Raw genomic sequence first — 27,351 nt, forward strand, 5'->3', positions numbered from 1 at the left:
ACGTAATCTGCTGTCATCCTGCTTTGAATGCCCACAGAAAGCTACAGTGGTAGGCTCATTTCATAATGTGCGTCTTTGAGCATGATTCTTGATGCATGTTGTGAGTTGATCATTTAATACATGATAAATTTGATCTGTGAAAAAAATTGACATCTCTGGTCCCATTTTGTGCCTCCAATTTTTATTACAATTTGAAGAAATTGGAATTTGTAGAAACAGAAGGTGCGTCAAGGTGTCAATCATTTGTTGCACATTCATCGCAGGCACACCCTCGTGTCCTTGCAAAAAAAATAAATTAAAAATCAATCTTCAAACTGATAAAATTGAGGGTCACATTTTGGTTGACTGGCACACATGCGCTCAGCACAAAAAAGAGCGCAAATCTAGTCTAGTCATTGGGGCTGTGCTGCACCTCTCTGGGTGTTCCGACACACGGAGTTGCCTCACACCCGACTCGTCCGACAATTTGGTAACGCCAAGTAGCCTACGCTTGACATAAAAATGGGCAAATCTTAAGTTTCATGCCAGGGTAATAGTCTAATTCGGCATTTTTGTGAATTTGGTAGAATTGCTACGCCTCACTGGGCGTTCCTGCCGCGCCCCCCGGCGCATCTGCAAATTTGGTTACAAATGATAGAGGAGGTCTTAAAATTGGTAAAAGCAGGTTTTACTCGAGGCGCAGGTGGTGTAATGCGATTTTGCTGTATTTGACTGATTCGCGGGCAGACAATTTTGGCGCTCCATGGACAAGTATCGTGGACGTTATCAGATTTCATTCATAAATATGACACTAGCATGACACAATCCCTCTGAATCATTATAGAAATCAATTCAATGATGCCGCAAGTATTAGACTACTTCCATCCTACAACAGTGCAAACGCCCAGTTATGGGCAATTCTCTCTGTGCAAAGTCTAGAAAAATACTACAGTTGGACTGCGCTTTGCACTAGACTTGCCCTGGGAACAAACATAGGGCTCTGATTGTTATAGTAATCCTCCATTATGAATAATGAATAAAATTTCATATACCTGCATAAAGTCCATGTGAACAAAAATGTGATAATGTGCTTGACAAATACCCCCCCACCAAAGACTGAATTCCCACATTAAGAAGAAAATTACTTGTAATTTTTAATAACAGCTGACAGAAAATGTCTGTTGATATTATTTTAACATTGTCTTATGAGGAAAAAAATGCCTGTGCTGAGATGTGTCGAGATGAAACAGGTGTAAGATGACACCACCAGTTGCAAGTTGAAAGTACTCTGTTGAGTTTCAACCCCGCCTGTGAGGGAGAGCGAGGCCCTGACCGTCGGGCTCGACGTCATGTGTGCGCACCGCGGGCAGAATTGGAGCAAGTTTGGATGAAGAGGTAAAACTTCAGGGAACTCCATCCACTTTTTCTTTTTGTAAGTACATCTGCCTTTGCTTTGGGATGTTTTCAGAATGCTGTCAGTTGTGGTGGTACTCCTGAAAAAAGAACGAATCGAAAGGATATGCAATATTTAAAATTTAGGGTTTACGGGAAATGTAATCAAAGGTTTCAAAAACGTTTTTTTTATGAAATGAAAATCATTGGACTTTATATTAAATACTAAATGCTAAATAGCTTGAGAAATTGAACTGCACAATCTCATGTTCAAACGTGTAAGTCGTGTCTTTTACATGTAGTATGACATAGTTGTTTGTGTGCTAAAGGGTGTTTGAATAAGAATTATTACGTTTGATGCTCCACATTTCATTATTCTTTGGTGGGAATGTACTGTATGTACATGTTCTCAGTATGTTTTTGACCCAGTCGACCTGCCGCTTCAGGGAGACGAGTAGTTAGAACACAGAACAGACTGTTCTGAGTCACTTACTGTTTATTTGAGTTTTAACTTTCAGTCAAAGGAACAAAGAAAGAAGTTAACTTTTATATGGTTGTGTTCCTCCGAGGGTGACATTTCCTGACACTGAAACCCACCCATGGAGCCGTACCAGGGTGTAGACCTCCATCCAGTGTTGATAACAGGTTTATTTAGTCTAGAAGTAAGTCAGGGGTAGAAGTGAGGTGGAAGCCCAGCTATAGGTGAACTATGACCCAGTGGCATTCATTCATCTGCTTGTAGATGACCCCTTTAAAGGCTTTCAGTGGACATAAGACCAATGACAGGGATTTAAGGCTGCTCATGTGCGATTCATTGGAAACCCAATATTGATACGTTTTCCACAGTTTATTCAACTGGCTGACATGGAATGCGACATTTTGCCTTGTTCCTTTGTTTAAGATCCTATTGCTGACATTTTAGTTCAGCTGTTATGTCATTGTAATTGTTCCTATTTAACAGAGGTTGGTATTTTACTCAAGTTTGCCGTTCCGTCATCCGTCAGCAGCCCATAGAGGGATTGACAGATGACGGACAACCCGTCCGTCATCCGTCAATCCCTCAATTTTCTCAAACCGAACCAAACTAATCGTCTGTCAGTCAGTCCGTCAAGTTATTCTAACTGCCCTTCTGTCAGTATACGTCAAAGGTCCGCCAGTCCATCGATCGTCAATATGGGAAAAAAAAGGTCCAACAGATGAAAAATCCATACATCCATACATTCATTATCTGAACCGATTTGATTAAAATGGTAAATAGAGTGCACTATACATCATAATGTGTCGGCTTCTCAAACAGCTTTACACTCACATACATTTGACATAGCCTACAGTTATTGGCCAATCTATTGAACTGTTGAGTGGTGGCCTACTGGCGCTTTAACTCTTAAAAGTCTTACTAACCCTAACCCCACCTTCTGAAATGGGGTGTGGCCTGAAAAATACAATTACACAACCTTCTAACCCCACTCGTTCCAAAAATAAAAATAACTGTAAAACTGTCTCTGTATTCGAAGTTACTTTATTTTCTCTTAGCTCTTAAATGAGTTATTGCTATCAGCCTGACTAAGTCATGATTCTGTCTTTGGTGCATACCCCCACCCACTGTACATATACGGTCAATTCAGTCTGTTCCAGGAAGCATGCCTTCAAAACAACACACGCGAGACAGGAGGGTCGCGTTTCCGTCTCTTTTAAGCAAAACGAGCATTCGTCAATGATGGGCTCGGAGGTCAGTTCGGAATTGACCAGGTTAGTGATGACTACATAGATAAAAGTCCACTTTCGTCTGTGCTTAGTCCGCCTTTTTTTTAAAGTTTCCTCTCTATCGTCTAACGTCAGCAAAACGGGCATCCGTCAGTGACGGACCGGTCCGTCAGTCAGATGGAATTGCCCACCTCTGCCCTTTAATGACTGGAGCTTTTACTGAAAGCACAATTAAAGGTTAGGCAATGTCACTCAAGCTCAAGCATACATTGTGCAAAGTAAGCTGCAATAGAAACACCAGTACGTGCGTGGGCATGTGTGTGTATGTGTGCCAGTGCCAAAGTGTGTTGTCTTTACAGACACGCACTTTGAGCTTTGCTGGAGCATAAAGACAGCTAGTGTCTCAAAGACAGGCCAGCGGGTGACCTTTGCCACCCCTTCCCAGCAGAGCAATCCTGGAGTACAGGTGTGATTTTCTCACCTTAATGTTTTGTTAGAGACACACGCTCTCATGGCTCGCTGGTCAACCAATAAACCGGCTTCCAACTTGGCGCGACGCACCTTCCCATCCCGCGCGTCTGTCCCAAGTCTGCACCATGTGTTTACAAAAGGCTCTTTCACTAAGTTCATGCTACACAGCACCCACCGACATCTTCACATTTGTGTTTTGGTGTGTGAATGTATTCTACTTCGCACCCACACACACAAGCACCCCCCCCCCCCACACACACACACACACACTGTTCAGATGGAATTTCCAGACACTTTTCTCATGTGCATTGTTCCTCTGTGTCTCTGGCCACTATCTTATGATGACCTAATTGCACTTAGACCTACTCAAACATGTCATCAAAGATGTCTGTTTTTTTTTTTTTTCCGTTTTGTAAACAGATCCCATGATCCCCTATTTGATGAAGTAGTGAATACTAATACTGTTCAGCAGTACATATTGATCAGGTCTTTAATGCCAAAACATTGCAGGTACAGTGGGTACGGAAAGTATTCATATCCCTTGAAATGTTTCACTTTTTGTTTTGTCTAGATGTTCGTCTCTTCTGAAAATTCCTTATGCTTTTGATTTGAAGTTTGCCGGTCTGTGCTGTAGAGTAGGTACGGAAAGTATTTAGACTCCTTGAAATGTTTCACTTTCTGTGTCATTGCGGCCATTAGCCAAAATCAAAAAAGTTCATTTTATTTCTCACCCAGCACCCCATCTTGGCAGAAAAAACAGAAATGAAGATATATATTTGCATATTTATGAAAAAAGATCAACTGAAATCTTATATGGTCATAAGTATTCAGCCCCTGTGCTCAGTATTGATTAGAAGCTCCCTTTTAAGCTAGTATAGCCACGAGTCTTCTTGGGAATGATGCAACATTTTTTTCACACCAGGATTTGGGGATCAACTGCCATTCTTCCTTGCAGATCCTCTCCAGTTTTCACAGGTTGGATGGTGAATGGTGGTAGACAGCCATTTTCAGGTCTCTCCAGAGATGCTCAATCGGGTTTAGGTCATGGCTCTGGCTGGGCCAGTCACAGAGTTGTTCAGAAGCCACTCTTTTGTTATTTTAGCTGTGTGCTTCGGGTCATTGTCCTGCTGAAAGGTGAACCTTCGGCCCAGTCTGAGGTCCTGAGCACTCTGGAAGAGGTTTTTCTCCAGGATATCTCTGTACTTGGCCGCATTCATCTTTCCTTCAATTGCAATCAGTCGTCCTGTCCCTGCAGCTGAAAAATACCCCCCCAACATGATGCTCCCACCACCATGTTTCACCGTAGGGATTGTATTGGGCAGGTGATGAGATGTTCCTGGTTCTCTCCACACATACCGCTTGGAATTAACACCAAAAAGTTCAGTCTTGGTCTCAGCAGACTAGAGAATCTTATTTCTCATAGTCCGGGAGTCCTTCATGTGTTTTTTTTTTGGCAAACTCTATGCAGGCTTTCATGTGTCTTGCACTGAGGGGAGGCTTCCGTTGGGCCACTCTGCCATAAAGCCCCAACTGGTGGAGGGCTGCTGATAGTTGACTTGTGGAATTTTCTCGCGTCTCCCTACTGCATCTCCGGAACTCAGCCACGGTGATCTTTGGGTTCTTCTTTACCTCTCTCACGAAGGCTCTTCTCCCACGATTGCTCAGATTGGCTGGACGGCCAGGTCTAAGAAGAGTTGTGGTCGTCCCAAACTTCTTCCATTTGAGGATTATGGAAGCCACTGCGCTCTTAGGAACCTTGACTGCTGCAGAAATTATTTTGTAACTTTTGCCAGATCTGTGCTTTGCCACTATTCTCTTATCACCCTGGACGGTTCCTTCGATCTCATGTTTCTCATTATCTCTGACATGCACTGTGAGCTGTAAGGTCTTATATAGACCTTTCCTGTTCAAGTCCAATCCGTTTAATTAAACACAGCTGGACTCCAATAAAGGAGCAGAACCATCTCAAGGAAGATCAGAAGAAATGGACAGCATATGAGTTAAATATGAAGGTTTTTTTTGCAAAGGGTGTGAATACTTATGACCAATATGATATTTCATGCATCCATCCATCCATTATCGATACCGCTTATCCTCACAAGGGTCGCAGGTGTGCTGGAGTCTATCCCAGCTGTCTTCGGGCAGTAGGCAGGGGACACCCTGAAGTGGTTGCCAGCCAATCGCAGGGCACACAGAGACAAACATCCGCACTCGCAATCACACCTCGGGGCAATTTAGAGTGTCCAATCATCTTACCATGCATGTTTTTGGAATGTGGGAGGAAACCGGAGTACCCGGAGAAAACCCACGCAGGCACGGGGAGAACATGCAAACTCCACACAGGGACAGGCAGGGATTGAACCCACGACCTCTGAACTGTGAGGAAGACGTGCTAACCAGTCGACTACCGTGCCGCCTTATGATATTTCAGTTTTCCTTTTTTAATAAATTTGCAAAAATGTGTACATTTCAGATTTTTTCTGTCAAGATGGAGTGCTGAGTGTACATTAATGAGAAATAAAATGAACTTTTTGGATTTGGGCAAATGGCTGCAATGACACAGAAGTGAAACATTTCAAGGGGTCTGAATACTTTCCATACCCACTGTATGTGCTATAAATGTTTTAAAAACAGATGTTTTAAAAAGGGTGGCATGGTGGTCGACTGGTTAGCACGTTTGCCTCACAGCGTAGAGGTCGTGGGTTTGAGTCCAGCCCTGGCCTTCCTGTGTGGAATTTTCATGTTCTCCCCGTGCAAGCATGGGTTTTCTACGGTACTCCGGTTTCCTCCCACATTCCAAAAACATGCATGGTAGGTTAATTGAACACTCTAAATTGCTCTTAAGGGTGTATTTTTGTTTGTCTCTGTGTGCCCTGCGATTGGCTGGCAACCAATTCAGGGTGTACCCCCGCCTACTCCCCGAAGATCTGGGATAGGTTCCAGCACCCCGTGACCCTCGTGAGGATAAGCGGTATCGGTAATGGATGGATGGATGGATGTTTTATAAACAGATGTGATGCAGCTTGTCAGGACTCCAAGCATCTGCATACCAGGTGTGCTTCCGCCTGATTATTCTACTTGAGATATCTAAAATGATGTTGAAATTTTACTTAAAAAAAGAGACACACACAGACAAGGGACCCGGATGGCCTTTGACGACCATATGTCAACAAACTTACTAACCCAGTGTTTGTTTTTGTCCTGATTCCGTGTGATTAGCAGCAAGTATTCCCAGGAGACAGAGCCTGTATCTGTACAGGAATTAGCTTGACACATCAACCATGCACTAGCACCAGCAGTCTAGCTCAGCATTGTAGCTAAAGACCTTATTCTTACATTGTATTTCAACCACTTGCAATACTTGTAATACTTCATCTGTGTATCATGTTGATGAAAGATTAAGGTTCATACATGTAAACATATAGCAATCCAGATTATTAAATGCCCATGATCAAGACACGAAACCTCCTAAACTTCTTGGTCATTATGCGCGGCGGAAGAACTTTATACAGTATTTGGTCCCATTTAGTTAGAAAACAAAATAAACAATACAATTACAAAAAGTCTGCAAATCATAAAAGTCTTGCCAATAATTGTCAAACCATGAATTCTCTGACTACAGCTGATGCTTGTTCGAACTTTGTTGCGGCGTATTAAGATTTCAATTTAATTCACCCTTGTTAAGTAAAAAAAAAAAAAGAAACAGAGCTGGGTATCTTACTAAAATTTTCGCTTTCCGCCTGAAGCTGGGGTACCCTTCCGCCATCTGTCTATCCGCCCTTTTGTCCGGCCAAATAGTAATCACCTAGGCCGGTCCACCTATCATTTTATTAAATGGGCTTCCGTTTCTGTCTACAAACTTTGACCACCTTCCACTCCCCCCACTGATTGCTATTTGAAAAGAAAGACTCACCGAGGTATTGAAGCCTCACCCGCGACTGGACTAAATGCATCTCGCTTTAGGAACCAAAAGCATTGGAAAGCTCGCCGCGGCCATTGAAGTCTCACCACAAAAATAGATGGTAGATGATTACATTACATGAAGCAGGCATTAGATTTATAGGTGTTACTGTTTCAAAGTAGTTTGTTTGCCATTATTGTCTGTGTAGCATTCATCTTTATTGATTCTGTTATACTATTATCTGGTATACTGTACACACACAAAACTACAGAAAAATGCAAAACACCTCTGGAATGCACAGATTAGCTGTTGTCAAGGCACTTTGTTTTGCTTGTTTTTTAGGACAGCAAACTGTCCAAAACGTTTGCTTTATGGGATTCCACTCCATCTTTTGGGTTTGCAATCATGCAGTTCACAAGTCCTATCTTATTATTTGGATCATTGCAAAGGTAAAGCCTTTGTAATGTAGATGTACAAACTGACAGGATTGTTGTCATGTAAATGGTTTAACACAAGCCTGGTAAATCAACCACACACAATTGATGTCAAATGTTGCTACAATACAACAGCATTATCAGTCAACCATAGACTAAAACTAAAATGTTTCCTTGTAGGACTTGTCAAAGCTGATCAGAGCAGAAGTATGGATGGTGAAGAGGAATCAATGAACGGGAGGGCTGACAGTCCTTTGAGCCAGTTGACAGGGTTGGGGATAAGTTGTTTCCTGAGCCAGAAGTATCGCCACTGCGGGCCGGGCCTTGCCAGTCCTCAGGAGTACAACCAGTGGCTACCGTACCGCCATGATGCCAGCCTGCTGCCTATGAAAGAAGACCTGGCTCTTTGGCTCAACACCATCATGGGTGAGATTATTAACCTTTGAATGAGACTCTGTGAAGCCAAAGGCCTTGTCAAATATGAACCTCGTCACCAATTTCTTTAATTACTTATGCCCTCTACCAGTCACAGTTCTAAACCTGTCTATTCTTTTGTTCTGTATTTGATGCGATCAAAGTTCACTATTTCTTTTCCAATCAGTATGTTTTAGCATGGTGAAAACTTAGATCATAGAAGACAAGGCGATTTGGAATCACCAAACAAAAAACAAAATTAACTAAAGTCTAGCGATGGGTCCCGCAACACCGATGCGCCGACGCATGCGTCGAGCTGTCAGAGCAATGACCGCGTCGGTGAGCGTACCGCTTGAGGTTCAAAAAGCGTGCGAGATTACAAGAGGAACCAGAATCTTTACTTGGCCGCCGTCGTTAGCCACCCCGTGGAGGTCCCGTGATGGCCAACGGGGTGCTAAAGTAAAAGGCTGAAGGGAAGGATTTGGGGGTGAACTCAGAGGAATCAAAAACACGACACAACCTGATGAGGAAAAGAACCGGTAAAATCTAAATCGGTTTCAGAAACTTAATCAGAGTCAAAAAGGAGGTTAATTAAATCGTCTTAAAAATCTGACAAGTCTGAATCCCCCCGAAAAAACGTGGGGAGGTAAAATAGAAGGGGAGCGTGAAAACCTTGGCTGAGTAGGCAAGAGATGTGGAGGAAGACAGAGTTCACACGAAGGGTGTAGGTGGTTGGCAGGCTGAGGGTAATTGGAATCAGACTCCTGGAAGGCAGTGCAATGCGGTGTGCTTCCCGCTGGGTCCTGTTGTTATCGGATCATTCTGTGATGTTTGAGCATGGTTGAGGACCCAGGTGCAGAGTAGCAGGAAGGCAAGGCAGGATTAAGCACAACAAGTATTTAATTTCAAAAATACAAACACAACAAGGATACTTGACAGAAAGGGACAACAGGAAATCATGACAAATCTCAAATTTAATCAAAACCAAATTTGCAAAACACAGAACATGAGACAGTATCATGAAGGAGACCAGTCTCAAACATTTTACATCAAGTACCACCTCAAATATTTCGTACTGTAGCTCTCCACGTACCGCATTCTGATTACTTAATATTGCAATTGTGGAATATGAGTTAAGCAGCAAAATCCACCCCTTTTTAGCAGAGCTGGGCAGTCCGTCTCGGCTGCCGATGCCCATTTTTGGGGTGGGGGGCGGTGGCTGCGGTCTGACACATTTTTAAAAATGGCTGGACTAAGCATGGCCGGAAGTGGATTTTAGTGTTGTAATTTTTTGGTGACAACGTGTCAAGTCCGACCCACCAATCGGCCCTCATGCATTTGACGTGGCCGCGAGGCGGCCAAATTTAATCTCAACCTACTTTTTAGGCTTCTTTCTACTCCCGCGTCGGCGACAACTGCCGCATTAATTCACGTGACCGACGCATTGTGCTGTTGGCGACAGGTCTGCAACACATGCCACGCACCCATCAGGAATTATGACATATGACATACAGTTTCCCACACGTAGAGGATGCCCCACGTAGCTCGTTGCTGCTGCAAAGCAAATTAGTTTGGCAGCGGCATGGATGTTATGTCACGTATGTGTGTATAAAGAAGCTACTCACCCACGTTCCCCCTTGGCCGCCACCTTCCAGATCGTTTTCGCAGTAAAATTAAATGCATCGTCTGGTCATCTCAGTCCCTTTATGGTTGTAGCAGGCACTATATCCATTGTTGTCGCTGTCTTTTTGAAGCGACGCCCCCCCGAGTTGGAACGTAACTGTTTCAAAACAACTTGTGTCCACGAGTATAGTCAAGCTGCGCGCAGCACTCAAGGATGATGCTGGCACATCAAGGTCGAGTTCATACACTTTTTCTGGTGTCTTCCCTACTTTCGGAAATACGCCGTAGCAAACTTGCTGTGTTGTGGTTTGCTGGAATTCTTTTATTTTGAAGGCCAGGAAGTGTGAAGGAGCGGAAGTGTGGGAAAATAAATAAGTAACTTGTTGACTGCGACTTCATACTGTCTGTTGGACCCAAATAATTATACAATACGACAAAACCAACCCCGGGTACTAGTGGCGCATTTGAAGCATGTCCACAGCGGGTTTGAATAGTAAATTAGCCAGCTAATCATCTTTAAATAAACCTCTGCCGTTAGCATCTCTCCCGCGGCGGCGTCATGCACGTTTTTTTGGGGGGGGGGGGGGGGGGGGGGTGCGGGGGGGCGGAACCGGGCGGGGGGGTGATAATTTTTATGAATAAGGGCGGGGGGTCGCGCCTGGAAGGGTACCCAGGTCAAGGGTGGAGGGTTGCGGCCGGACCGGCAAAAAAGGGTCAAGTGCCCAGTTCTGCTTTTTAGTCATCTTAGGCTCATCTTGAAAAAAACAGGTCAGCCATGATTGGTCATTACCTGACACCTGAGCAGTTGTGACGTCATTTTCAGTTGTCAGAAGTGACAAAATGGCCACCCCTAGTCATGGCTAAAAAGGGGTGGATCAACTCTTATTCCAAAAACGCAATATTTATCAGAATGCCTTGTTTCAACTAGTGGTCTTGCATAGAACATATTCTTGAAAAAAATGTGTTTGGGTTGACTTCCCCTCTAAGAAGAAAATAAGGAAATGAGCGGCTTACCTTCAGTTTCTCTCACAGTGTATCTCTTTTTATTTAGGAATAATAATAAATTAGATTTATATAGAGCCTGTCAAGTCACCAAAGAACAAAAACTCCAGCCGGAGGACAGGAGTTGTGCCCTGTGGTGTACCCAATACACAGTTCTTGTTGATCGACTGAGTAAGAGGCTCCATTCAAGCTGGGATGACCGGAGTCTCGCACACTTCACATTGCTTCTTGGCCATCGGTCATGAGGACGTCGCAGGGCAAAAAGCGCCAGCCCGAGGTCACAATGTCGGCCGTTCAGTGTGTCTCATGTCGGCTCACTGCCGAGGGAGTGTACAAAAGCATAACGTAGCCAAATGTGCTGAAAACTAGTGTTAAATTACGATTGAGTCTTTTGGGGGGCACCTTTTTTTTTTGTGCAGACATAATTTTTAAGTCCAGAACTATTAAATAAGCTGTTCAGCCAATTGAAGGATCCCTTTAAAGAGCATTCGACCTCAAAATTGTATTTTCAATAATGTATTGTATGCACCCCAACTAGTCTAAACACGGCATTTTGATTACTGTTGTGTTTGGGAAAAATGAGTTAAGCAGTTTTTGTCCATCTGAAGGGGTGGCCATTTTGTCACTTTGTTCTACTGAAAATGACATCACAGTTGCTCAGGGCTCAGGTAACAACCAATCATGGCTCACCTTCAGAAAAAAGGTGAGCAGAAAACAGCTGAAAACACAATATTAATCACACTATCAAGTTTAGACTAGTAGGACTGTATAGAACATATTATCCATCCATCCATTAACCTAACCGCTTATCCTCACAAGGGTCGCAGGTGTGCTGGCGCCTATCCCAGCCGCCATCGGGCAGTAGGCTGGGTACACCCTGAACTGGTTGCCAGCCAATCGCAGGGCACACAGAGACAAACAAACAAACACTCACAATCACAATCACACCTAGGGGCAATTTAGAGTGATAATTAACCTACCATGCATGTTTTTGGAATGTGGTAGGAAACCGGAGTACCCGGAATCAAACCCACAACCACTGAACTGTGAGGCAGACATGCTAACCAGTCGACAACCGTGCCACCTAGAACATATTATTGTAAAGAAAATGTTGGGGTTCACTGCCTCTTGAAGCATACATTCTTTTTAAGGTTGACGTGATAGCTTTAGACAGTATGTCATCATATTGATGAATTTTGTATTAATATTGATGTTCAGTATTTGAAGATATCTCCATAAGGCTGTTCTCTCAAAAAACACTTAAAATGTTGAAGCAAAGGAGTACCTGTATTAGTATCTTGTGTGTGTGCTGTGTGTAGGTGTGGACGTCACTGCTGACACTCTAATGGACAGACTGGACAACGGCGTTGTCCTTTGTCAACTGGCGCAGTTTCTTCAGGAAAAAATGAACCACAGCAATAATGGAAAGGTATTGGAACAGAAACAAAGTATTATTTTTTTGTGATTGGTGCCTTTTATTTACATTTTCACGCTTTAATCTTACCAAAGACAAGTGTAGACAGTACAATTACACAAAATAAATCATGTTGTATGAGACATAATATGACTAAACCTCCATCCATCCATTATCTATACCGCTTGTCCTCACAAGGCTCGCGGGCGTGCTCGAGCCTATCCCAGCTGTCAATGGGCAGTGGGCGGGGGGACACCCCAAATTGGTTGCCAGCCAATCGTAGGGTACACAAAGACAAACAACCATTCACATTCACAACCACACCTAGAGGCTATTTAGAGTGTCCAATTAACCTGCCATGCATGATTTTGGAATATGGGAGGAAACCGGAGTACCCGGAGAAAACCCACGCAGGCACGGGGAGAACATGCAAACTCCACACAGGGAGGCCGGAGCCGGGATCGAACCCACAACCTCTGTACTGTGAGGCAGACGTGCTAACCAGTCGACCACCCATGACTAAACCTATTAGCCAGAATTCTCTGACTCATTATCATTCCCCTCACAATAATACAAACATACGCTCACATAAACAAATGCAAACATGCCTGAGAATGTCACAATGAAAGCCTACAAAACTCAAAGCTCTGACTCCAAGAGTTTCAAGTGAGAAGTCAACAATGACACAACAACAACAAACACAAAAAATGACTACATTTGCGGGAAAAACAAGATGATCCCTCCACATTAAGACCTCTTTGTTGAATGTGTGTGTTCTCCTTTTCTGATTTTGTGTGTGCACTGCGCAGCCCTTCACCAGAAGAGTGATCCACTGGCGAGCTGATGCAACTTCAGGATCATTTTTTGCCAGAGACAACACTGCTAACTTCCTCTACTGGTGCCGCAAGATTGGCATCGACAGGGCCCACCTTTTTGAATCGGAGGATTTGGGTGAGCTCATCGTGTATTTGGCAATAAAATAGTCCAGGTTACACATGAACTGTTTTCAAAATTACGAAATCCGTATTACCAGTGCGCAAGGGGGGCTAACAGCATTGTAAGGAAAAACAGGTAGAAGACCCAACAAAGACAAGAGGCAAAATACAAAAATAACATAAATATCCACTTCCCTTTATGATTTCTTTTCTGCACACTGATCTGAAACACAATAAAGAACAAATATACATAAGGACATACATGGTGGGTATTTTGAAGAAGCCTTTAAAAAAAAGGCTACGTGTCTAATAGTTGTCAAAATAAAGCATGTGTTCCTTTGAAATTGATATGCAGCGATGAATAACAGAAAAATTGAATATTTTATTTTTGTTTGTTATTGAAATCTCTTTGGGGTTTTATTTCATGGGGACAAGATCATCTTTATTTTTTTATTCTATACTTCCTTATTTTTTTACTTTTTTGTATTTTTATGGGATGGTATGGGTAGAGTTGTCATCTCCCAACATAGAGGTTGGGGGTTCAATCCCAGACCATTATGACCATGTAAAAGTGTCCTTGAGCAAGATACTGAACCCCCAGTTGCTCCTGATGCTGCATCATCAGTAACAAGTGACTGCACATTTACTTGACTATGCTGAGAGGCTTAATTCATGGGTGTCCAAATCCGGGCCTTATGGGCCGCTAACCTGCATGTTTTAGATCAGGGGTGCCCACACTTTTTCAGCCTGAGAGCTACTTATGACATGACCGAGTCAAAATGATCTACCACCTACTAAAAATGCAAAACACATTATTTAGAAATGTATTGAGAATTATTTTTATATGTACTGTATATGCTGGTGTACCTTGCATGACTGCATCAACCTATATAGCACAATACAACCAAAAATAAGTTTTGTAATGACCTTACTCTGATGACTTGCACTGAATGATGCATAGTCTGGACAGTAGCTGCTGATAGGCAGCCTCAAGCAGATTTGCAGCAACAACAATCTGCCCATTTGCTCCATTCGGCGCGTAAAAAACAACTTTTTTGCACACTATGCTAATGCTATCGATATTGCTGTCTTGGTAAAGTTCAAGAACTGTTTTTAAAAAAGCAGCCCAGTGGACTGGTCACTGTGTGACGTACTATGCCCGATGTTGACTGGCTGCCGCGATGCGGAATGGCAAAAAAGTTTACTTGTTTGTACGCGCCAAGTGGAGCGAATGGGCGGATTTCCAGTGCCTCGCTCCGCGTCCCACCGCTTCAAACGCATCATTCGCGCCATCCCGCAACCAACCACGCCCGCCCCCGCGCAAAATACACTGACTCCAATTGAACCGCCAGAAACGCTCCCAACGCAGTTGGTGTAGTGAGGACGTATGATAGGCTGGTGATCTACCCACGATGCCTTTGCGATCGGATCGCGATCGACGTAATGGGCACCCCTGTTTTAGATGTTTCCCTTCTCCAAGACTGCTGATACAAATGATCAGGATCATTTCCAGGCTTCTGAAGAGGTTACTGATGAGCTGATCATTTGAAATAATTCAAATGTGGTGAAGGAGTGAAACATCTAAATAAAAGATGCAGGATAGCGGCCCTCAAGGACTGGATTTGGACACGCTGGTTTAATTGGTAGCATATGTCCACTTTATCTACTTCATCACTCTGACAGATGAATGAATCAAGTGCATAATATAAATAATAGTATTAATACGAAATGATACAAACTTATTATTTGACCATTTTTAAAGTTTTGCTACATTTTCTTACTGAAACCCCCTGTTGGAGTCAGGATACATCTGTTTTTTTTATTTGTTTGTTCTTTCTTTCTTTCTTTCTTTCTTTCTTTTTGTTTTTAATCAAAGTTATCCAGACATTGAAATGTTTTGAACAACACAAACTGAAGGTTTCAATGTTCCAGATTAAAGATAGGGCTGAATTACATGATCTAATCCGATTTCAGAATCTTTTTTCCCCTTTTGAACAACTCGTTTTCAAGATTTGATCCCATCCGATAACCAAAATCCAGTCAGATTACCTTTGAACAACTAGCCTCATTTGCCTGCTATAAATAACCCAGGTTACTTTTAAATCAACAGTTTTAAGGGTGTATTTGTGTCTGCTTGCAAATCTCTGATTTGGTTTGAATTCCTTTCTTTTCTCACATTGATGTCCTCATACATGGTTGCAGGTTTGTGACAATGGCAGTGAGATCATGTGCATGCTAAAAACTTGACTAACTGAATAGAGGGATGAGTGAAGTAGTAATACACTGCATTGTATTGTATTGTATTCTACTTGTGTCCTATTCCTGCTCCGGATGTTGTACAGTAGCATTAAAAAAAGTTGTGCCATGGTTGTGACTTTACACGTCATTCTTTTCCTGTAACCCAGATGAGATTGTTTTCAACAGTAGATTTTGTTGTGTGTACCAGGGTATATGTTGTGCATGCGCCTCACTGTCTTCTTTGCAATGGTGTCGGCTTTGTTGGCTGCAGATAGGCACTTTGTTTGATGTGGAAGTAGTATACTGGTGGAAGGAGATGAAGCATTCATGCCCTCATGCCCTCAGATGCACAGTCAAAGGCCACAGGCATTCCAGCTCAGCCTCAAAGATAGAGATGAACAATAGAGACCGACCGAGCACTTCACAAAATATGCCCCCTTTGCCATAGATACATTTAACTCCCAATTTTTTTTTTTGTCCAAAAAATATTGTATTGAATCAATTTCTCTCTCTTTGTCTCTGTCTATCCATCCCCCCTCTTTGTGTGTGTTCTGTACATGTGCTGTGTGAAGTCCTCAAGAAGCAACCCCGGGAGGTGTGCCTGTGCCTGATGGCGCTGGGTCGCATGGCCGCCAGGTAAACTAAGTTAAGTGCTGCGGCCAAAATGGGGCTCGTGCAAAGTGACAGCATAACACAATGAATGAAAGTGTGAAAAGAGGCAATGTATCTATTGAATAAACAAAGCAGGCAAACGTATAGCAGCATTCGGATACGTTTTAATTACTGTGAAATGCTTTGCAACTTCCTGTATAAGCAATTTATTTACTATTGTTTTCATGTTTATTTATGTTGTTCGATGTCATGGCTGTAAAAAAAGCAGCAACATTCTCTTGTTCTATTTTTCTAAAAGCTATTTTGAATGACCTCAAAATGATTGCCATATGTTTGCCTTTTCAGGTATGGAGTTGAGCCTCCAGGCCTGGTGAAGTTAGAGACAGAGATAGAGAAAGAGGAAGGAGGGTGTACCTCTCCATTGTCCCCGCTACCCTTCTCCTTTTTTCCAGCACCTGAGCTTTGCTCACTAGCACATTCAAGCAAGCCCCCATGCTCACCCCCTCCTTCTCCACCAGTGCCCCTCACTCCAGGCCCCATCTGCCTCTCTGAAGCCCACATCGCGCCTCTCACGTCTGATCTTCCATCAGCCACTGCAGACCCAATGGCCACTTGTTTCCTCCAGTCCTTCCTCTCAGCTCCAAAACTCTGCACAACCACAGCTTCCACACAAACCCCTTTGTGTTACACGGGCATATCTGCAGCCTCAACAAGCCAAACACAGGTGGTCATTTCAGCAAGACCCCCCACACACTCCCGACCACCAAACCTGAACCGTCGCTCCAACAAATCCACAAACCGAAAGAGCACCGGCACCAGCAACACTTTGGATGACACTGTACGCCTCATTTATACAATGTCTTTTTTGTGCTTGCTTATATTGTCAATGTTGCATGTCTGCAGGACATTAACACTCTGTGTCTAACCTCTATCAGGTGAGAAACATTGTTGAAAATCCGCCCTGCAGCTGTCCAAACAGGTTCCTTGTTGAAAAGCAGCCAAGAAGCTGTTATCGTGTGGGGGAAAAAGTTCTTTATATACGGGTAAGCATTGCACGGCTATATTTGCATTTCTTCCCTGTAGTTTATTTTTATTCACGCATGCACCACTAACAAGTCACAGTCAGTGAGCAATGAACAAACACCCACTGACAGCTAATCTAATTTGTATTTCTTAATATAATTCACTTGCCCGCAATCACCGTTTTTTTTTTTTAAAACGCACGTACAGAGAAGTGAGCTCCATTCCACCATTCACACACACCACCACAGAGGTAAGCCTAATTAGCCCGCAGTTGGATTTTAGGAGAAATATTCATCAAGATAAGTTACTAGTAATAAGGTATGGGCAAAATAATAATTGATTCATTCATCATGGCTAAAAATCATGTTGATTTAGTGGAATTGATGGCTTGGCTGCCATCAGCAAAGGTGTGATTGAGCCTCAATTAATTTGCAGTCCAAAGAACAAGGTGGCATGAGATTTATGGAGTTGGGCTACTGTACATCATGAAGGCCTCCACTATTGCACCACTCCCTCTGGCAACAATAATTTTCTCAATACAACACTGAGATCAAAACGGGGTGTCAAAACATTCAGATTTCCCCCATGTTATCCCATTAAAATGTTCAAAAATGAACAAATAATGGATCATTGATTTTTAAGGTTCACTTCCCACTTTGTGTGGTGTGAATGTGATTAGTTGTTTGTCTAAACATGCCCTGTGATTGGCTGGCAACCAATCCAGGGATGTAGTTTGTCACAGTTGGGATAGGCTCCAGCTACCGATGACACTAAACAGGATAAAGGAATATAGAAAATGGATGGATGCATGGATTGATTACCGGTAGTTGTTCATTCCCCATGTTGTCAAATATTCATCCATATTATTAACAAAATCGCCAACACTTCTATAAACCCTGACAATTTTGTTTTATTGTGACTCCAATGAAAAGGGTAGACGCAGGAATTTATTGATGTGTGGCCCATTGTGTCATTTTCATTGACGACAGAATAATTCTGAGTTAATATGGTTAATTTGATGACCCAAATGTATCTGCATACACGAGTAAATTACACAATGCCATTATTGTCGTCGATCTACTAAAAACATTACATTCATTATCCGAAGTTGTCAACACTTGCTTCATCATAATGGAGTGATGGTGATAAGCTTCCTCTCCAGCGAGCTGTGTCTTGTTCCTTTTCTATAAAACAAAGTGAAATAGGGAGGTGTGGCCCAAGATGGAAGTGTTTGTTTTGAAGGAGAACCAATAGAGATGCTCATTATACTGTAGACCCGCTATTGTAAATAATGTTTCCATCGGTTGTATAGTGAAAAATGCTAAACAGTTTTTAAAAGGACCATAGAAGTGAATTATGTTAAAAAGTCAAAATCATCTTAGTGTAAAATTTGTACTTTCAAAATGTTTCCTATCTACTGTACAATTTAGAATCATAAACACACCCCCAGCAACACAAGGGCCCACACAATAACTTGAGTTGAGACCCCATGTTTGGACATTTGTGTTTATGTAGAGTCTACATTTCTTTTTAAATTTGTAGATTTGTATTGCATAAGTAATTTTAATTAGTAATTAAAGTAAATTGTAAGTGTTCGACAATGCGTACAATTGATTTTAAGATTTTTTTTTTTTAGCTTTATACTTATTGACAACCATTATCATAACTCATAAGCTATACTAGTTAAAACTAAGGCTAATAATGTCAATGTTGAAATACATGAAATTAAAGCTCAACACTTTGTCATTTTATGCCAACATTCGGTAGACTAACATGAAATGGCTCACTCCAAAGTGTCTCCTATATTTGGTGTGAGCATAATATGATTTTAAAAAAGGCATTTATTTAATGAATTTGTGTCAGCAAGTTGAATCAAGCTATTTTGCCATTATCTGGGTTGGAGATGTTGGTGCCTTTCAGCCTCCCTGAGTCATTCACCACCTGTATGTTTCAATACAAAAGCTCAAGGAAAGGCCTTCTGGGAGTCAGGGTTGCTTGGCAACGAATGGTCTGGATAAGACTGGCCTGACAATGATTTTATTCAGTACACAGACCTTCAACTAAGAGTTCAAATCTGAGGGGAAAAGAAACGTGCCTCTTTCAGGTAGATTTAGCAAAGATATGGCTGTTGTGTGCAGCTCAAATGGCAGCACCTTTGGGAGTCATTGTCTCTCCATGTGGAAAGATACTGGATGATTTATGTCACTCTTATTAAGATCCATCAAACTATGACTGTGCCCACCCTTTCATGTAAATGGTAAATGGAGTGTCACTTGTATAGCGCGTTTCTACCTTTGGTAAATGATGAGGGAAGTAAAGACATTTTATATTGTGTAAGATGTTAGTATGAGGAAAATACATCTAAAGCTATGCTGATGCTTAGTGATATGTGTGCATGATCGAGTTAGTTTGTTGCAGTGGTAGCAGTCATTAATGCTCCAATGCTGGCGAGGAAAAAAAAAGAAAAATAGTATACGTTTTATATCTTTTAAACCTTTTATGAACCTTTTCAATTTTTAGATTTTTTTTTAACAGTTCAAAATGTTCTGTTATAGCAGTATAATCTGCTTTTAATCAGATTTTTAAGCGGAAGTCAACCCAAACATGTTTTTTTCAAGAATATGTTTCCAGCAGGCTCACTAGTTGAAGCACGGCATTTTGAGTAATATTGCGTTTGTGGAATATGAGTTAAGCAGTAAAATCCACCTGTTTTTGTCCATCTCCAGGGGCCGGCCATTTTGCTAATTGCTGTCGACTGAAAATGACATCACAGTTGCTCAGGAAATGACCAGCTCAGGCTGCCATGAAACAGGTGAGCCGTGATCGGTTGTAACCTGGGCCCTGAGAACCGTGATATCATTGTCAGTCGACAGAAGTGACAAAATGGCCGCCCCCGGAGATGGCTAAAAACGAGTAGATTTTGCTACTTAACTCATATGCAATATTTTGACTAGTGAAGGCGCAAAGATATTATTTTGAATAATTTTTGGGGGTTGATTCCCCTCTTCCTGTTCTATGAAGGACTATGGGTAAAAGGGTGATTTGTAAGTGCAAACCATTTTCATTGATCCATCCATTTTCTATACTGATTGTCCTCACCTTGGTTGCGGATGAGCTGCTGACTTCATACTCACATTCCCACTATAGGATTATTAAAATTTTTCAATGATCCACACATGCATGTTTTTGGAATGTGGGAGGGATTACATGCAGATTCCACACAGAAAGGCCGGATCCCAAATTTGAACCTCCAACCTAAGACCTCTAAGGCGTATGTGCTGTCAACACTTGTCTTATCAGGCTCCCACCACATTAAAAATATGTCATGTCATGTCATCTTCCAAACCGCTTATCCTATATAGGGTCGCGGGGAGTTGCTGGAGCCTATCCCAGCCGTCAATGGGCGAAGGCAGACTACACCCCGAACTGGTCGCCAGCCAACATTAAAAATATGTTAAAAATAATAAGAATTTAGAAAGGTGACATAAACATTAAAATCCTGTATGCAAGTGTTAACACTATTGGTATAGAAGTCAAGCAGTGGTGGGAGGAGGGCCCAAATCAAATTGAGCTTGGGGCCCACCCATGAAGGTAGTGCACCTAACTCACGGATGGGGGTGTACACCTAGTGGCTAATTGGTCATTAGTTGAAACCTATTTACTGCTTTGTTAGTCTTTTTTAAAGTCCCATTGACCGAGCACACGTTTAATTAGTAATCAATTCTGTCAGCTTGCAGTTTGTGGAAAATAGAGATATAGCCAATGGCAGAAATTCAACTGAGTCATGATGTCTTACCTTGAATGGATGGAAGTAGGTTGAACATTGTCAGTGCTTTAAAAAAAAGGTCCAGGGGGGAGGTTCAATGTAGTACTATAATCAAATAGCACTTTTAGTTGTGCATGATCACAGATAGCAGTTATTTGTTCCCCTTTTTCTGGAAAATACTTGGTTTACTATATGTTGCAGGCTATCCACACCAAACCCACCCAGGCATGCTTGTATGGACCTTCCGCTGCAGTGGGGCACAGTCACACTAGTTAGAATATCCAAGTTTGATTAATTAATCGAGTTAAATGTTCTGTCCTATTGTTTCATTTTCTTCATTTTTAGTCATTTAAAAATATCCAGAATCCAAAGTCATTTGAACAACTGTACATTAACGTAGTAGAATGAAATATATTGTATTTGTTATGATATTTCAGTTTTTCTATCCACTAGTCACGTAGCACCTCAATTCTGCTCCCTTAGTCAGTATTCAGCCACAATTCCCTTTTCCCCAGTTTTTGACAACACAAACACTGTGCCGCCCATTGACCCCGACTCCATCTATCACCTTGTGTCGCACAGCTGACATCATGTGTGGAAAGAAACATACCGTAAACCTCAATTACCATAGACCATGATGACCCCCAGGTGTGGACACACCTTCGAAAACAAGCACATATTGATTTGCAAGACACAGTCATTAGCGAGGTGTTTAATCGGACGGCTTGTTAATGAGCAACTGAGCGTGACGGCCCCTCCTCATGTGTCAGCGTTCAGCCCTCCCCATCCTGTCCATTTCCTTGGGGGGACTATTCAATCATGGTGGCCATGAAGTGCTCAGCCAGTCTTTGGTGTTGCAAAAGAGGAAAGCTTTCCTTTCTTCTCTGTGCCCAATTAGGCTCCGTGTAGCCAGGACACTATCTGACTGTGTCACTGACAGGAAAGACATGCACAAGATCATGCCAAATGCATTTTTTGCTCAACACATCTGCTAACAAGATAAAGCTTAGGAAAGAGGAAAGACTTTTGAGCAGTAACACATTTTGCATTCTGGGCTTTATGATAGAAATGACCGTATCTTTCTATTTTCATGCTTGGGTGGCATTTGACATGGAATAATTAGAAATATAGTGAGGTATAGCGTTTTGCACTTTGCTCAAAATTTGCCTGACATTCTTGAGATGAGAGGGGGAGGCTGACAGTGTTGTCAAACTAAATATTTACAGTTCACCTCGGGGAGAACTTGACTTTCACATTTCATAACACTCACTCCTAAAGCCACGCATGAAGGAAAACCTTTATTCTAAGTGCTAATTTCCTTTTCGAGATTTTCTTGACGATTTGTCCACTAATGTTGAGATGCCCACAAACGGATCGTTTCTATTGCTGTCAATTTTATCAGGGCCCAGTGTTCCCCCTGGCCTCAGACGCTGTGCATTTGGCTCAAGCCTGACTCCTACTGGCAGCTGTTTAAATCCCTTCTCTGTCATGTGAGCCCACATGAATTTTTCAGCAGGACAAGATGAGTCAGTGGGCCGAACAGGGAGGACTCGGGGGAATGCAGAAGATGCTTTATAGGATGCAGACGTAGCAGACTGTGTAGGGGGATCTGTAGGGGAAGGGGCTTTATTGCTGACCCACAAATAAAGCTGCCTATGTGAGACTTCTAAACATATCATTGCCCCCCCCCCCCCTCCCCGAAAAAAATAAATAAATAACACGCACACACACACCTATCTGTTTTTTTTCTCCTCTGGGATCACATTAACATCTGTTAATAAATCAGCTGGAGTCCTACTAAGTGAACCATATTATAATTCTGATTCACAAGGAGCATTCTTTGGTTCCTAAAATTCACAAATGCAGAGTTGGCTTGCCCATTAGGCAATATAGGCAAATGCTAAGAGCATTGTGGCCTCTAGGGGCCGCCACAAAATCGGGGGAAAAAAATACAGCTTCAATGTACTGTAATAGGGCCTCTTCAGAAAGTTAAATGGCCTTACCTTTCTAGCATCTTACCTTAATCTCTGTGGAAAATGACATCTGGTCATGGAGAAATGAAAATGTGTTTCCTTTAGAATATAGGACAGGACAGCACTGTTAAAAATGAATTTGAGTCCACTTTTCTGAAGTGACCTCCATCGAGTATTGTTGATGAAATGACCCTCCCACCCCCAAAGGACCGGAAAAAACACTTCTTTGATCCATGTGTGCTTGTTGTATTCATTTCAATCAGGTTGTTGTCAACAGTGAGAAACACAAGCTAAAAATATGTTGATGTGGAAATTCACTGACCCAATAGTTTTCTTATGTTGTGGAGTTGGCATTTTAGGAGTAAATTATTGACTACAAAGGAAAAAAAAACGCTTTGTATTTTTTTTCAATGCAAAGATCATTTCTTCCAAGTATGTCTGGGTCATCTCAATCAGATAGGAAAGGAAAGTTACGAAGCATACGACATTCCAAAGAGGCCCAGGGACTCTATGCATGCAGTATTTCCGTATTTGTTGTTAGGTGGCATGTCAACCTCCGGGCAAAAATGTATTGTAAATTTATATCGCGACAGCATGGGAAACGTTTACAAACTCAACACCAAGCTGGCACTGAAGCTAGTGGGACACATGGCCTCAGCATTGATTGGAGGAGCTTTCTCCTCGTCTTTGAAAAGGGACCATTTTAATGTTTTTTTGACCTCGGAAGTTCTGCCCAATTCAGTTAATTCACAAAGTTTATTCACGTCAATAAGCAGTGCAACTGCACACGCATTATCACCAGGGTATCCCAGGGTATATCACACAACAAGTGAAAAGAGACACCCCTTAAAACCTACTCAAAGCTGACTGAAAGATTTTCTTGAACAAACTAGATGATGCGATTTATTTGAACTTTGATCTTATTCCCCACTTGCATCAGGGACAAATGGCAGTATAGTGACCAATTATATCCAGCAGATAGAACTGCAGCTAGTGAAATAGTATTGTCTTAAACCACAAGCGTTCAACTCAAGGCCCATATCGGATAGATCTGGTCCACCACATCTGCTACAGAAAATAATCGTCATTTACTTTAAGTTTTTTACAAACATTTATGACAACATTCCAAATTGTCTTCACTTTAACAATGTTGACGAGGTATTGCGATAATTTTTTGTGACATGAGCTGAACCAAGTATCTTTGACTTCCGATTTTGAATGTCGCTATCCATATGTATCCACCTTATTCCTCAGCCCCATGAACCATTACATAGATTATGGGTGCGACTTCCGGTATGAACAGGAGTCAGCGTTTTTGTTTACATGGGAACTGGTTGCACGAGTCCACTTTCTCTGACAGGTACGGACTCGTACAATGTGGGAATGTTAGTTGTCGCAGCATAAAAGAAAACATTTCAATCCTGCTTCCTACTATTGTAGCGGGGTAGGAGGATGATATCAAAAAGTGGGCAGCGACAACGGACCATTGCATGTTTACCTACTGTCTGAACTCGGCCACTTCAGATGGTGAGAAAATGAGCGAACTCAAAAATTCTGAGGCGTGTCAGGACGGTACCTTACCTACACAGTAAGAAAGTTGGTCACCTTTTTTTTTAAAGAGAAGTCAACACAAACATATGTTTTTCAAGATTATGTTCTATGCAGGCCCACTAGTTGAAACACGGCATTCTGATTAATTTTGCGTTTGTGGAATACAAGTTAAGCAGCAAAATACACTCATTTTTAGCCATATTCAGGGGAGGCCATTCTATCTTCTGTCGACTGAAAATGACATCACAACTGCTCACAACGACCAATTACGACTGACCTCTTTTCTGAATCTGAGCTGTGATTGGTCGTGGTGAGCAGTTGTGATGTCATTTTCAGTCGACACAAGACAAAATGGCCGCCCCCGGTGATGGCTAAAAACGAGTGAATTAACACTTATTTAGCAAACGCAATATTTATCAGAATGCCCTGTTTCAATTAGTGGGCTTGCATAGAACATATTCTTGAAAAAAATATGTTTGCGTTGATTTAAGAGGTCTTTAAGAGGTCTTATTCACCTTCAAGCAGACGTAGGAGAAACCCTTCATCTTATATCAATCCCACTTCTTCCTGCTGGATGCTAACCACAGTAAATAGTGCATGCGCGCCCAAAAACAAAGGAAAAACCTGTTACATAACAGCATCAACATTACAGTACATGTAGATTAAGATACTAAAATGCTGAATCGCTGAACAATTTCTTGTAAAAGTCCATGTTGTTTCCTGACTTTAAGTGTTGTGTCCCCCATACAGATAAAATCATACCTGATCTCACTCTTGTGACACTGCTCTCAATCTTTCAGTGGCGCGTCTTCGCCGGTGGTTTACTGTAACACAAGCACAAAGTTGGATGCGCGTGTTGCTCTGTGGGCTTTTAGTCCACAAAATGAAAGGAGCCACGTGCACAATGTCTAAGAGATCTTTTCAAAACAACGTAATCTTTCTGTGTTCCTCATCCTGTACCGATTATCACAACAGCATTCTCGCCTTGTCCCGATGCATGATTGAGACATTACTGTGATCGGACTAAGAATAGTCGGAAGCCCATTTTTTCCCGTCTACGTCATCGTCTAGTTTTTAAATAATTATACACGGATACAGAGGGAATTAATAATGCATCCATTAAAAAAAATGTGATATAAAACATTTTATAAATCAAAAAAAGGCAATTATTGTGCTGTGAAAGAACAGCAGTTAATTGAAATCCAGTGGTTGTAAGTCAGGGAAACGGTTCACTGAGAATGTCAGACTTGACCCCTGTCAACCTTAACATTTTAATCTGGAGGATGTCAGATGAGATAGACCGCATCTAGGCTTCCCAACACGGCTGCTTAAATCTGAGCATGTGCCATTGATTTTTCATCCCATACGTGTGACACGCTTCTCCAGACGTGAGGGAAGGAGGGGCTGGGGGCATATCTGCTTGTGCGATCACATTCTTAATGCTTCCTTAATGAAGGGTTTATGGGCGATAAACCAAGAAGGGGGGTGGGCCAGTGCTGACAGGACAATAGCGCGCTTTGCAAGGCCTCCTGGGAATGTTCATGTCTCCTGGGAGTTGTGGGCGTGCAATGGATTCATCTCAATCCTCCTTTAATTTTTGTCCTGGTTTCATATTGTGGCACTAGTTGCCATGGCAGCCGTTGGTTTTCATCACTAAGGCTCCCTGTCTGTGAAGGATGTCTTCAAGCCGAGACAGCGGCCCTTTCTGCAACAGCTGTCCGCATGCACGCACCAAGGCTAGATGTGTGTGTTTTTTTTTTTTTAACAGTGCACGTTACGTGGTTTGTGTGCGGATGAAGCTTTGTGCGTCACTGCCCGTGTGCGCATGCATGCTCATATATGGATTAGTCTGTCGTGTGAGCTCAGCTGGTGGTACGAGGTGCTCTTTCATTTGGTTTAATGAGATTTTGACAAAGCTATCTGAGAGATCATTTGACTTTCATGGCGACAACTTCATATGCAAAAGAAGCTTGTAATTATTACATTGGTGTGTGTGTGTGTGTGTTCTTTTTATATAATTGCTAATCTATATACATTGTGGCAATAAGACATTCCCTGCATCACTTGTCCTTTTTTGTACGTCACAGATGCTGAATGAGCGTCACGTGATGGTGCGTGTGGGCGGAGGCTGGGAGACTTTTTTAAGTTACCTCCAGAAACACGACCCCTGCAGAGGAGGACCAGTGGGCAGATCTGAAATCAGGGGCTGTCGGGACAAAGTAAAGCCACTCAATTTGAACACGTCACCTGACAGCTACATGGTGGTCAACGCCCATTACCGTGGAAAGAAGTAGACTGTACTACTGTTCGTTTCGGTCTTTTTGCTGCAGACTTTATTATTCCAACCAAATTGTGCAAGTATAATAATTATATATTTATAATAATGATAATAATAAATAATTAAGTAAAAATAATACATATTTCAAGCGTCACGTCATAGCAGGCTTACATTACTTTGATTGGTTTTGTCACATTTACAGGTAGTATGCAAAACAGTATTTAGATTTTTTTGCTTGTGTTTATTTGAATAGTCAAGCTTCACAGTGGTTAACCAAGTATGCTTTACTTTATCAAATCTGGATTTTGAGTGACGTAGTGTCCAAAGGAATTTATGTGCATTTCATGCAAGTGACATTTGGATTTCATATACATGTAAGATTATGTTATATAAAACCTTTGTGTCTATTTCTTGCTCTTAAACTTCATTTGTGCCGTTTCGTTTGTTCATCACGCAAATTAGCAGTCATACTAAAAATCCCAAAATACATCATCAGTTTCTCCCTCTAGATGGCACCATGTGCTCAGTGACAAAATGCCAATGTGATGTTCTGGAAGACACGCTGCAGTCCCAGACATTAAAATAAATAAAAATAAATTCATACATACATAAAAATACACTTCATCAGCATCACGTATTAC

General features: G+C 42.0%; 1 protein-coding gene across 8 annotated transcripts; it reads left to right on the forward strand.

Moving 5' to 3' along the window:
* gas2b (growth arrest-specific 2b) lies at positions 1–27,132 on the forward strand. 8 transcript variants are annotated; one of them, XM_086025437.1, is made up of 9 exons: positions 1–49; positions 1,211–1,411; positions 8,062–8,307; positions 12,240–12,349; positions 13,144–13,285; positions 16,080–16,143; positions 16,465–16,957; positions 17,055–17,162; positions 26,520–27,132. In XM_086025437.1, the coding sequence occupies exons 3-9, from the start codon at positions 8,091–8,093 to the stop codon at positions 26,724–26,726; spliced, it is 1,341 nt and encodes a 446-aa protein (XP_085881563.1). In that variant the 5' UTR covers positions 1–49; positions 1,211–1,411; positions 8,062–8,090; the 3' UTR covers positions 26,727–27,132. The 8 variants fall into 8 exon arrangements, with proteins under 8 accessions (XP_085881563.1, XP_085881566.1, XP_085881567.1 ...); XM_086025440.1 differs by having other exon boundaries at positions 1,211–1,405; XM_086025441.1 differs by having other exon boundaries at positions 1,211–1,374.
* The last annotated feature ends 219 nt before the right edge of the window (positions 27,133–27,351 follow it).

Source organism: Filicampus tigris, chromosome 3 (genome assembly GCF_054856515.1).
Source record: "Filicampus tigris isolate MCC_2025a chromosome 3, RoL_Ftig_1.0, whole genome shotgun sequence".
NCBI classification, from domain to species: domain Eukaryota; kingdom Metazoa; phylum Chordata; class Actinopteri; order Syngnathiformes; family Syngnathidae; genus Filicampus; species Filicampus tigris.

Coding starts and splice junctions, on each gene's coding strand:
- gas2b (XM_086025435.1), top strand. CDS start 6,563: ATGCAGCTTGTCAGGACTCCAAGCATCTGCATACCAG. Junction 6,600..8,061: donor TCCAAGCATCTGCATACCAG/GTGTGCTTCCGC, acceptor GTTTCCTTGTAG/GACTTGTCAAAGCTGATCAG. Junction 12,350..13,143: donor ACCACAGCAATAATGGAAAG/GTATTGGAACAG, acceptor TGCACTGCGCAG/CCCTTCACCAGAAGAGTGAT.